Here is a 12504-nt window from a genome sequence, read left to right as displayed (position 1 = left end):
TAAAACTTTAACCCTCTATTCTTTCACTCTCCCAAATCGATTTTTTTTTTTTTAATTATATATTTTTTGAGATTCATTTTTTAATAAGAATTATTTCAGAATTTTTCAGGTTTTTTAAATGGTTAAAAACCATTGTTTCAATGTCGAATAAGACACCTCGAATGATATAAGACATATTGTCCGAATCAACTCGGTATCCAAGCTGAACGAGACGAGACATGATACCGAGTTTAAAAACCATGTTTTAAATATTACATAGTAAAAACAATAATTTTTTTAAATTTAAAAACTGATCATTTCTTGATTTTTGATCAAAATGACTCATATTATATTAATTTTAAATGTTAAAATAGCGGTATTAATGGAATCAAAATTTAGGTATCCACCTATTTCTAACCTGCCTTCTCTCATTATAATAGTAAAGATACTCTTTCTCTTTTATATTTTCTTTTATTATTGAACCAAAGGGACAAATATTACACTGGGGTTGTTGTAGTCAATGTAAAATATGAAATATTGATGGAAGATTTCTATTACATATTATTATTTTGTACATTACATCATACACCAATCCAAATTAGATGAGATAGAAATCTGTACTCCGTGAAGTCAAAGAAGAGCTTGATTGAATTTCATAGTTGAATATAACTGAAAAATCATGAAGGGATAGAAGCTTGATTGGGCTGGGAACAGATATGATTGAAACTATAACACATATTGTAAATGCTAATATTCTCAACCAAAGAGACTCATTTGGAGACTTAGAAACTAAACAGTAATATCTGGAGAGGAAGCAAGATAGACTATGTGTGCCAAGTTCATAGAGAAACCAAATTAGTTACTGTTACACGACTTGAATTACTGCAAACAAGAAGCAGTCTCCTAAAAGTCTAGTGCAATTTTAATTAAAGGGATACGTTTCCAGTACAATACAAGCTGCTTGGTTCAACATGGGAAACAAAAATGCAATTTTTACAAAGTTAACAAGAAGTAAAAAATAAATTATGAGAAGGGGTCATCCAACTTCGATGTTTCTTGTCGATTCTCACTGAAAAAAAAAAAAAAAAAAAACCAGAGGAGGACAAAATGAAGGAAATAAAAATAAATCCAAATGTTATTCAGTTCTGGTGTCAAAGTGAAGAAACAAAACCCAATGTATTCACACCAACAGCTTCACCATCTCTCCCTGGACTTGGATCTGCCAAAATGAGATGGAACATGTATTTTATCAGGCATTTCAATATGATTCAAAAGGTACTAAATAATATGCACTGATATAACTATCAAAATGTTATGCACACACACACACACACACTCACACACATTGACGATACTTGGCATAAAAGCTACATGATAAAACATGGAGTCCAGATATTGGATGGGATGACAATATCCATACCAGTTAACACTTCCTTACTTAGTAAGATTTCAAGCCTTACTAAGGATTGTTTTGCTCAAACGGATTACCAAATTGGCAAACCCAACACCAGAGTCCTTAGATTTCATGGAAAAAATCAGATCCAAGAAAAAAAAATTCAAAAATTCAAAAAAAAAAAAAAAAAAAAAAACACAAATAAAAATCTTTTGGACTTGATCCAAGGTTTTGAAAATGGATGGCTACTGAACTTCCACCTAACTCCCAAATTTAAAATTAAAATTCAACAGTGAAAAATAACTATTTTTTAGAGTTTTGTCCTCTACAACCCTGAAGCGTCAGATAATGGTTTTGGATGCCACAAGTTGAGCCCAAGGACCCTTAGTAAGGGTGAAATCCTTACTAACTTAGTAAGGCTAGTCAGACTCTATCCATATCCAAGCACTGGATTTCATGAAACAAGGAGCTGTATTCCCATTCCCTCTACTGCTGACGTCATCAGGATCTGTATCTGGGCATCTAAGGTAAAGAATGCAACTTCAAAATACAGGCAATCGTTGTCATAAAACTCTGGATACCTAATAAAAGAGTTTTTGAACCATTCTATGGAAGTACCACTTTTAGGATGCATAGAAAACTATAAGAACTATGGTGTCAGAACAGAAAGAACCAATGATACAGATGCAAACAAACTTACGTGGCAAAAAATTTAAGTTAGAATGTTATACCTGCCTATGTCTCTGTTGCTAAGAAATCCGGCCCTTTCCCTGCTACCCAGGAAACCTCTTTTGTCGTCTCCCATCCCACGTGATTGAGGCCTATTCATGAACTCTAAAATTCTCGAACCCTCTGGAACACCAGTCTGAGAGGGTGGTCTCTGATGAAAGCCAACCCCCCTGCCTGATCCAGAACCAGGCCTGTCTGTGGCTCTCTGCCCAAAGCGAATTTTGTCATCCAACTCGCAGATCAAAATTTCCAAATCCCTTTCTTTGTGAAGTATTAACTCATGTAGACTAGTTTGCTCTCCACCAGACCCTTCAATGGATTCACCATTTGCATTTATTACAGCTTCTTTTTCAAGTTCCTTCTTTAGAAGGACTATTTCTTCTTTCAGCAGCTTTTCTTCCTCTGACTCAGGCCTGCAACATTTGTTGAAATCACAAGTGACATTCATCACCTAGAGTTTCTTCTCTCTCTCTTTTTTTTTTCAGAAAATAAAATAAAACAGCTTCGACCAAACATGGAAGATAAAGATATTACTTACCCAAACATGCATACCTTCATCATTCCTATACTTGCTTAACTAATTGAAATGGACTTAATACCAAACCAGAATGTTAAACTTGAAAGATGTAAATGTGATGCTTTGGTTTTTTTTTTTTTTTTTTTTTTTTTGGGGGGGGGGGGGGGGTATAAGTCTGAATGTGATCCTCGTTATCTTCGTTGGCATCATGCCTCATCTCAAATAGGATGCCTATATCATTTTCGATAGTTCAACAGCATTTTTAAGTGTAAACCGCATGGTGTATAAGCTATAAGATTAAGCATTATACAAAAAAATCAGACAACACAACCAAGAATATCATGCCCATAAACAAATAGTACAACATTTCCTAGAGATGTAGATAAAAATATAGACAACAATATTTCTCTCAAAAACACAAAAATCTAGCAAATCATTTAATATGGTAACGGTATAGATGATTAGATACCAATGTAGTCAAAAGTGTTAGGTGGCACATAGGAAACATATAATAATTAAAATAAGAGAAAAGGAAATAAAGTTTGATATTGGGTGTGGATGTGTTGTGCATGGGTGCGTGCATGGGATTATCCATCAACACATATGCCCCAGTCTTACACCCAATTTTAAAAGGTATCTCAAATTCTATAACTCAAAATGAAAATCTAAGGTTCTAAATAATGCTTATGTGGTAAAAAATTTTAGTTTTCTTTCAATTTGGCTCGTCTTAAGCCGATAAGGTCGTAGAAGCCTCCAATGAAACTCATTCTATGAGTTGATGGTCGTCTTTGGGGCGTGTGTCTGTGTGTGTGTTGGGGGGCGGGGGTAGTGGAAAAAGGGCTTTCTCAGTTAGCTCATTCTATCAGTTGATGTTGGTTTCAGATTCTACCTTCCCAATGAAGGAGGTATGGGGTTGGAAAATTCCCTCAAAGGTGGCCTTCATTTGGTGTGCTGTGTTGAAGAAAACTATGACTATGGACCAGCTAACGATAAGAGGTGTGACAGAGCCTAGTGCTTACTTTGCCTAGGATCTGAGGAGTCCATTGATCATTTGCTTCTCCCCTGTGCCTTCTGGAGACAGGGCTGGAGTTTCTTTTTTGATAGGTTTGGAGTTGAGGGTTGCCTCCAGGGTTCAGTTTTGGCGCTGTTCCAGTCCTGGAAGGGGTAGGGTAGCTCTTTTGGTAATGTGAAGAGTGTTTTGGAGGTTTACTCCCTTTGCAATATGCTGGGTGATTTGGAAGGAGAGGAATAGTAGGTGCTTTGAAGGGAAGGGCGTGGATGCTTCTGCTGTGTCCTTCTCGATCCTTTCTTGCCTTTTTTTTCTGGTGTAATGTGTTTAAAGACTTTAGGAGAGTGTTCTTTGATGATTTTGTAGAAAGATGGGATTCGGTCTGTAGTATCTCTTGTGCTTAGTTCTGTCTCTGTATCTTTTAGTTGGTCTACTCAACCACCTTATCAATAAATTTTGATACCAATAAAAAAAAATGAAGCCTGAAGAAAATTCTAAACAGTAGCAATACTACGTAATTGGATGAAGTCAAGATGAATTGAAGGCTTACTCTATCTGTCAATCTTACTCCCTATCTTAATATTTCCATCAGTCGTCCCCCGTTGGAGTTGTACAGAAAACGTAGAAAACAGTAGGTGCTGGGAACTCTAACTGCATATGCTTTCCCTTTCATGAAATCTTACCAATCGTAGAAAACATATCCTGCAGGCTTTTCCTTTCATGAATCATATGCTTCCTCAAGAATTTTTCTAGCCACTATACTTGTATACAGTCAGTTACACATCTACTTGTCATTTCAGCTCCTCACTACTATAGTGAATACCATGCCTCTTTTCCGATCCAATCCACCAAAAGAGAGGACTTTTGCCTCCACTATCACCATATTAAACAGAAACAAAGTTAATATATTTAACTCCTTTAAGCCGTGGAAGATAGTTGGCCAAAGAAAGAGTGATGCTTTTCACCCTCGTAAAGACTGCATCTAACGCCCAATTCTAGTCCTTATAATCTGGTTATTCCTCAATTCAAATGCAAGTATGCAACAGCTTAATACAAATGGAAGCATTCACCTTTAAGTATCAAATCCTACACCCTACATAGTGAATTCACACTCTTCACATGAATTCAAAATGGAAGGAGCCCTGAGGAACAAGACATAAGGACTCTTCTTTATCAGTAGAGCAAGGATTCTTTATTCTATTTAAAAAATTGTTTTAAATAAATTGATCTATTTTATTTATTTTTTTTTTGCTAAGTGAATTGATCTAAACTAAGACTTAACTAAATAATAAACAAGCTGAATCCGCTAAAGTGTAGAGCACTACAAAAAAAATTCGATGAATTGCACCAATGCCAGACTCCTTTTTTTTTTTTTTTTTGTATTGTATATCCAGACTTAGCACATAAAGTTAACTTCAAACAAAATTTTTATTGAATGTTGTAGAAGAAACTAAATAGTACATTCTAGCAAATTGAGGTGTGAATAATGCCACAAATATCAAAAGTGTCGTGTAAATACTAAAACCAGGTACTTAGCTCATAAAACAACAAAATAAAATAGAAAAGTAAATAATGGCATAATAGTGCACTTATGTCTGTGTCTTAAAATTCATAAAAGACAGAGAGAGAAAAAAAAAGTCATATCACCATTTCCCACATCAGTGCTTGTATCATAGCTAGGCAACTTAATGCCCCACCATTCCGAAATAATTTTAATCCTTTTCTAGAAGTAATATAAGGTTCTGAAAGAAGGTGAAAATATTGTCAAATAGTAGAGGAGATTCCTAACAATTTTAAAGAAAGTTCCAAAATTTCCATTCATAGGACTTAGTTCATGAGGTACTGTGGTAGGGGAATTTCATTACTAGACTACCCAAGACCACCCATTTCAGTTTGGGCCAAATGTGATGGATAGGAAGATAACCACACAGCAAGACAAATATCACATAAGCAACATTACTTCATATCATAGCAAAAGCTAACTACACACCTAAATTGCCCCCACACAAACATTTTATAAAAATAAATTATATCCAGAAATGTATAAAAGGAGACCACCATCGATGGCCACCAAGCGACAACTACAAGTAACCGGTAATTACACAGAAAGAAACACAAACCTATCAATGCCGCGGTGCTCCAACTCACGATCAATCTTCCGCCAATCCTTCCCCTTCTCTTGCAACAAAACTTCTCTAGGCTTGGCGTCCCCAAAAGGGTTCACCTTTGGTCGAGCCTTCGTTTCTCCTTCTAACACTCGTTGTAGTTGGCTCTCATGCAGACTCGATTGTGAGGTTGATGGCCTACTACTAGAATGAGAACTTGTCGGTCGACTCACCTTCCGAGTCTCAATCTCCAAATCCATTTTCCTCCAATCTAAACCCTTTTCAGCCAAGACTTCTTCTCTTGGGCGAGCCGCACCAAAGGGACTGGGTTTAGTCATTTTCACAGCAGACTCATTTGAGCTTCCATCACTTTGGGGCGGTTCTAAAACAAGCCGTGGCCTTGGCCTCTCGTGGTCCACATACTGCGATCCTCCCCGACTCCATCGATCGGATTCTGAAAAAGCTGAATCCTTGAAACCTGAACCAAAGTTTTTTGATCTAACAGGGATCGGTTTTTTGCCAATTGCCCAATTATCAACCTCATCAGCCCTGGACCCACCTCTTTCATTACCACTACCGAGCGAACCATACCGATCAATCCGTCCAGAACCCATAGAAGGTATCGGTTTCTTTGACATTGCCCAATTATCAACCTCATCAGCCCTTGACCCACCCCTTTCGCTTACACTACCAAGTGAACCATACCGATCAATCCGTCCAGAACCCATTGAAGGTGGAGGTTTCTTCGACATTGCCCAATTATCGACCTCATCAGCCCTAGAAGGCTGATCAATTTGAGAAACCCTAGGTGGAGGAAGCCTTCGCTCGTCATCGAAACCTCCGTAAGATCTTCGACCACCACCACCACCCCAAGACCCATCACCATCGTCACCTCTACTACCTCTCATGCCTCCCGATCTGATGAAGCCGCCACCGAGACGACCGTACTCCATCTCTTCGGCCGACCTCTCTTTCGGTCCTTTTGGCAATCGAATCATCTCTTCGGAGGTTAAACCCTTTGAGCCTATCGAGAGATCGTGCCTCGTTCCACCATGGACGACGTAAGTGCTTTTACTGAACTCATGAAGAGTCATGGCTTTCTTTTTCTTGGGCTTGGCTGCGGCTTCTTTGAGGCTCGGGAAGGCTTGAGACTCAGTAGCGCCTGGTAATTGAGGTGTTGCAGCGGCGGCGTTCTGGAGCTCGCGCTCTTCCTCTTCGGCTCGTTCGACATCTGCGGCCCAAGCACCGATTCCTCCCCAAGCTTTCGACATTTTTGTTACAGAGATGATCGAAAACTGTCGCAAAGAGGGGAAAAAAAAAACCCAAATGTTGTCTTTTAGAGAGAGAGAGAGAGAGAGAAGAGGTGCTCCTTCAACGGAGCCGAAGCTCCGCTAACATGCGCTCAACGAGGGTTACGAGTTCTTTGGTTGCAGAGAGAGCGACAGAAAGACACAGGAAACATTAGCCAGCTAATGAAATGTTGTTATTAGATTCGAGAGAGAGAGAGAGAGAGTAAGAGCTTTAGGTTATTATTATTTTTTAATTAAATTTCTGAATGGTTTTATTTTTCGATTTTTATATCTAGCTCCTCATTAATTTGCTATATTACAAGTGAATCCTTAAAGGAATAAATTTCACACATGATACATATGGATCATGTTTTCCACACGAGAGGGTGAAAACACATGTGATTAGATAGAGCAAGAGCTAGGATTACATTTTAATTTTATTTTTTAAATTTTATATTTAACTCCTCAGTAATTTGATACATTACAAATGAATCCTTAAATTTAACACATGTAGATCAACTCCTACTTAGAGTGAGTCAAAAACAGATGTGAATGCTTAACAACCATAACCAAATTATCCTTTTAATGATCAAAGTTAAAACGTGGATGTAATATAAAAAGAGTCCTTCTCACTTCCATCGACATTATGTTAGCGTGATACTATAAATCCATTATAGATTATTACCTCGAGATACAAGACAAGAAATTTATGATTCTCGATATACTATTACATTAGCATATTGTTAAGCGCAATGTCAAAAGAAGTCAGTTCAACATTTTTTTTTATAAAAATGATAGAAAAACACAAGTTAAAGAGTTAAAACTAATTTTTAAAATAGAAAAATACTTAATTGACTTCCTTGGAGATTACTCAATACTATACTATACTAACATGGTAATTTGCAGAGAATCATAAAATTTTCACCTTGTATCTCAGAGAAAATAATCTATGATTATTTACACACTGCCACATCAACACAATGGCCAAGAATCATCAATTATCCTCAAGTGTATAATACTTGCATCTCAAGAAAAAATATCGATATTTTTGTGCAATATTATAGGAAGTTAGTGTAGTATTTTGTTAGAATGTATATTTAAAACATTACATTAATAGAGGAGATATGTTTAAAAAGAAATCATTTAATATGTATATAAGAAAGTAAAGAGGTAAAAAGACCAAGAATTCTCTCTCTTTGAATAATTAATAATAATTTAAGAATGTATAACTAATCAACAATTTAATGGCTTATTAATTACCCACCAAACTAGTTTAGTACAACATCACTATTTGCATTTGCAAAAACCTCCTTTACAGTAAATATTAAATACTGTCCTCTACTCTTTGCTTCCTAAACCTGCAAAAAGCTCTAAATATGCAAAGTTTAATGACTCAAAACTTGGCAACGAAGTTTAATGTCAACTTCGCTGTTAAGTTTAAGATATTAAACTTGGTTGCGAAGTCTTACAACCATGGCCTCAATAAACACCAAAACAGAATCTTTAAAAGTCCAACAATTAGAATGATTGATGGAGTGGGCCCTATTCAAAATTTTCCCACGTGGCATTTTTTTTTGGGGTGTGAGGGTCATGAATCCATCTCCATCTTTGGAGGGCTGGTAATGATGGAAAATACCATTTTAAGATTGCCTGTTTAGTGATGTATTGGTTTACCAACTTTATCTTGTGGGCCCTCAGCCTACTATATAGGCAACATGAATTCTCATCAGTTTGCTTTTATGAGGTTGAATAAGGAAGCACAACAACCGTTATATAACAGTGTATGGGCTTACAGAGCCCACATATATTAATAGGGTTATTTACACATACCCCTCTGTTTTGGAAGACTTTTTAGATATCCTGTGTGTTTTCAAACTTATGACATAATTCTTGGCCTCAGTCTATCATAGAGGATAATTGGAAAATAACTTAAATGCCTTCATCTTCCACCTCCAGTGAAAATCCATTTAATTCTCTTCTTGAAATTTGTCATTTTTAAGCTCTTCACCCTATATGATAAATTATTTTTAACCTATTAAACCTTGTCTTCAATCTCGCATTAACTTCTTATTCAAAGAAAAACTTGAATTTATGTAGAAAATTTTGATTCCTCTAAAAATTCTTTTTTGTTCTTGGGATTTGAAGATGCGGATAAAAGTTTGTCTCCAAGTGGTTGAAATTGATTGATTTCCAGTAGATGAAACGATGATTTTGACCAGAGGTTAAAGATGAGAGAATTTTTGTCATTTTCATTAGTTTTTAAGAGAAGACCAAAGTCAAGGAGAGCATGTCATAAGTTAGGAAACATAGGGTCCTATCTCAAATATTTATGGGCATATGGGCACATGGTTTTAAAACTCATATGAGACCGAGACGTATCGCCCGAGTTAACTCGATATCTTGACTGGATGAGACAAACCCATTTGAGACAGTCGCTTATCGCAAGATAAACGAGATGTCTCGAACGAGATTTTGCAAAATCCCATCTGACACAAATGAGACAATCGAAACAACAACTTAGCGAAAGATAAACGAGATGTCTCGAATGAGATTTTATAAAATTTCATCCGACTTAAATGAGACAACAGATTTTCAAGCTTGAAACCCTATGCTCTCACCCTCAAATTGATTTTTCTTATCTTCTTTTTTTGGTTTCATTTTTTAATCGGAATCATTTCTGAATTTTTTCAGATTTTTTAAATGGTTAACAATCATTGTTTCAATGTTGAATGAGACGAGACGTGAAACCGAGTTTTAAAATTATGTGTGGGCGTATGATTTATATAAATAAATTTAACATTAAATTGAGTTTTAATTTTCTTTCTAAAGGGGATGTATAGTGTGTAGAGATGAACCAAAGAGGTTAATTATATCTAGTTTAAATTCATGAACTCAAATTAATGGATCTAGGTGTATTGATCAATGTTCATAACATTTATGTTGATTTATAAATCCAGGTTCATTATTAATTCTAAATGAATGAATTTAAAAATAAACTTAAAGTTAGAAGGTATTGTGGGATATGTATCTAATAAATATATGTACAATGTACCTTAATTAAAGGTTTTGTAAGACATATATCAATTTATTATGATATATTTCCTCAAGTTCATCTCCACCACTATATAAACTTCTAACCCCATTGATTTTTCACAATTCACTCAATTTTTACTTTACTATTCGTAAGAATTTTCATTTTTTTCTACATATTTCTTTTGGACATCCTAAAAAGACAAAATACAAATTCTTATTGAGTAGTGCAAATTTGTAGAGGAACGTGATCAAGTCCAGGCTAGGTTGAATCCTGAGGATAGTGTTGTTGTGTTCCCTTACACAAATGAGAGGTTTCAACTATCTTCAAGAAGCATTTACGCACCTCTTAGACAAATTAATTTAATTAGGGATTATAATTCTTTATTTATTTCTTTTAAAGAAATCAAATTCTGTGCTCGATTTCCAACACATATATCTATCTATATGCATATAACAATGTGATGCTAAGGTCGATAAGCTATGTTGGAACTTCTTATGTAAGGGGAAAACTTCAATACAACCTTCCCTTCAAAGTTTGATAATTATGTAAACTCTACCTCATAAGATGACAATTTTCTTGTATTTTAATAAACCTAAGTTAATGATAAAATATCTCAAAGTTTTGATAACTGATCACCTCAACTTAGATGTCACAATATATGCATACATGCCTCCAAAATCAATTCAAAAAGATGAAATTGATAGTAATTAAAAGGGACGAGGAGAATAACTCAACTCTTTGGATTTTTAGTGCTAGAAGACATAGGGTTAACATTAATTTTTTATATTCTAGAAATGAGTAAATAAATAAGAGTGAAAAAAAATTCATGGGTTTGGGGGCGAGGGTGGGGGGATGCAACTAAGAGTGAAAAAAAAAATTGTGAGGACAACTAAGAGTAGAAAAAAAAAATTCATGGGGGGCAATAGTGACGGGTTTTTTTTATCTACCACTAAGATCTATTGTAATAGCTCATTAATCCATAGACGTTGAAAACTCTTGTGGGGGCAAGTGCCTCCACAACGTCCACTGTAAACCCACCCTTTGACACGATTATCTCATCTTTAAATAATGCTAGTAAAATTCATGTGTATGACATGTAGATTTGATCTAAAAAGTTGATCTCTGGATAAAATAATTAATTAGTAGATCTTTTAATAAATAAAATTAATCATTAATATGGTAGAAAGTTTCTAATTAATACAAACATTGTAAGTGTCATACAATATTTCTTAATTTAATTAATGTAATAAGTAACAATGTATAATATTTCTTAATTTAATTAATTATTAAATTAGCGACTGAACAAAAATCAATTTGTGGAAAAATAGACTCTTAAAAGCATGGAATTGATAAAAAATCACTAAATAAAATGATAATTTTTAGTGATTATAGAAAAATGAAATAAAAAAACTCGTAATTCTTAAAACATGCAGTGCATAAGAAAAAAAAATATTTTATTTATTTAATTAATTATTAAATAAGTGACCAAAAAATTTAATAATGCTTAAAAGCAAGGAATGGATAAGTAAAAAAACAACATTAACTAAAATAATACTTTTTTACTGTCCTTAAAAACGTGAAGTGGATAAGTAAAAAAAAATCATTATAACATAATATTTTTAAGAGTGATACTAAATGGACGTTGTTTTTGGCTAACACCCCTTTCTCTCTCCTGCCCATAGTGAAACAAGCAAACTTTTTTATTTGATCACCTTGTGACATTCAAAAACATGATCTGATGTAATAGAGTTGTCTAGGACAAAATTATATGAACTTTAAAATAATAATAATAATAAATTAATAGTTATTTTTCATTGTTGAATTTTATTTTTAAATTTGGGTGCTTGGTAGTTGTCCATTTTCAACACCTTAGATCAAGTTCGAAAATTAATATATTTTTTTAAAATGAATATTTTCATGAAATCTAAAAGATTGTGTCGTTGGATTCTCAATGTGGGCCCAACGAGATTTGAAATCTAAAAAACTAAATATGTGGGCAGCGGGCAAGAGAGAAGCTCTCTCTATTGCTGATGTCATTCGTCCATATGTCAAGCGTTTGTTGGGCTGTGAGCCAACACATCAAAGGTGTGCGCAAAAACTGTGTCAATTTAGCATTGCTCTATTTTTAATTTAATTAATAATTAAATAATTTATATTAAATAAGTGATGGAAGAAAAACAAATTTGTGGAAAGATGAACTCTTTAAAAAAGTAGATTGGATAAGTAAAAAAATAACAGTTTTTGTATGATTATAGAAAAAAAAAAAAAAAAAAACAATGAACTCATATAAATGTGGAGGGGATAAGTAAAAAAATATAAATAAAATAATAATTAATATTTAAATAAGTAAAAAAAAAATCAATATGTGCAAAGATGGACTCATAAAACATGGAATGGATAAGTAAAAAAAAAAAAACAATTAAATAAAATAATATTATGGAGTGATTAG

General features: G+C 34.3%; 1 protein-coding gene across 1 annotated transcript; it reads right to left on the bottom strand.

Moving 5' to 3' along the window:
• Positions 1 to 799: 799 nt before the first annotated feature.
• LOC147400973 (eukaryotic translation initiation factor 4B1-like) lies at positions 800 to 7236 on the bottom strand. Its single transcript, XM_086442039.1, has 3 exons — positions 5748 to 7236; positions 2104 to 2514; positions 800 to 1198 (listed from the first exon to the last, which is right to left on the bottom strand). Exons 1-3 carry the CDS (start codon positions 7001 to 7003, stop codon positions 1174 to 1176), a joined length of 1692 nt encoding a protein of 563 aa, XP_086298165.1. The 5' UTR covers positions 7004 to 7236; the 3' UTR covers positions 800 to 1173.
• Positions 7237 to 12504: the final 5268 nt, after the last annotated feature.

Source organism: Akebia trifoliata, chromosome 5 (assembly GCF_017979445.1).
Source record: "Akebia trifoliata isolate Shusen 1 chromosome 5, ASM1797944v1, whole genome shotgun sequence".
NCBI classification, from domain to species: Eukaryota; Viridiplantae; Streptophyta; class Magnoliopsida; order Ranunculales; family Lardizabalaceae; genus Akebia; species Akebia trifoliata.
This window is presented reverse-complemented; position numbering and strand designations above follow the sequence as displayed.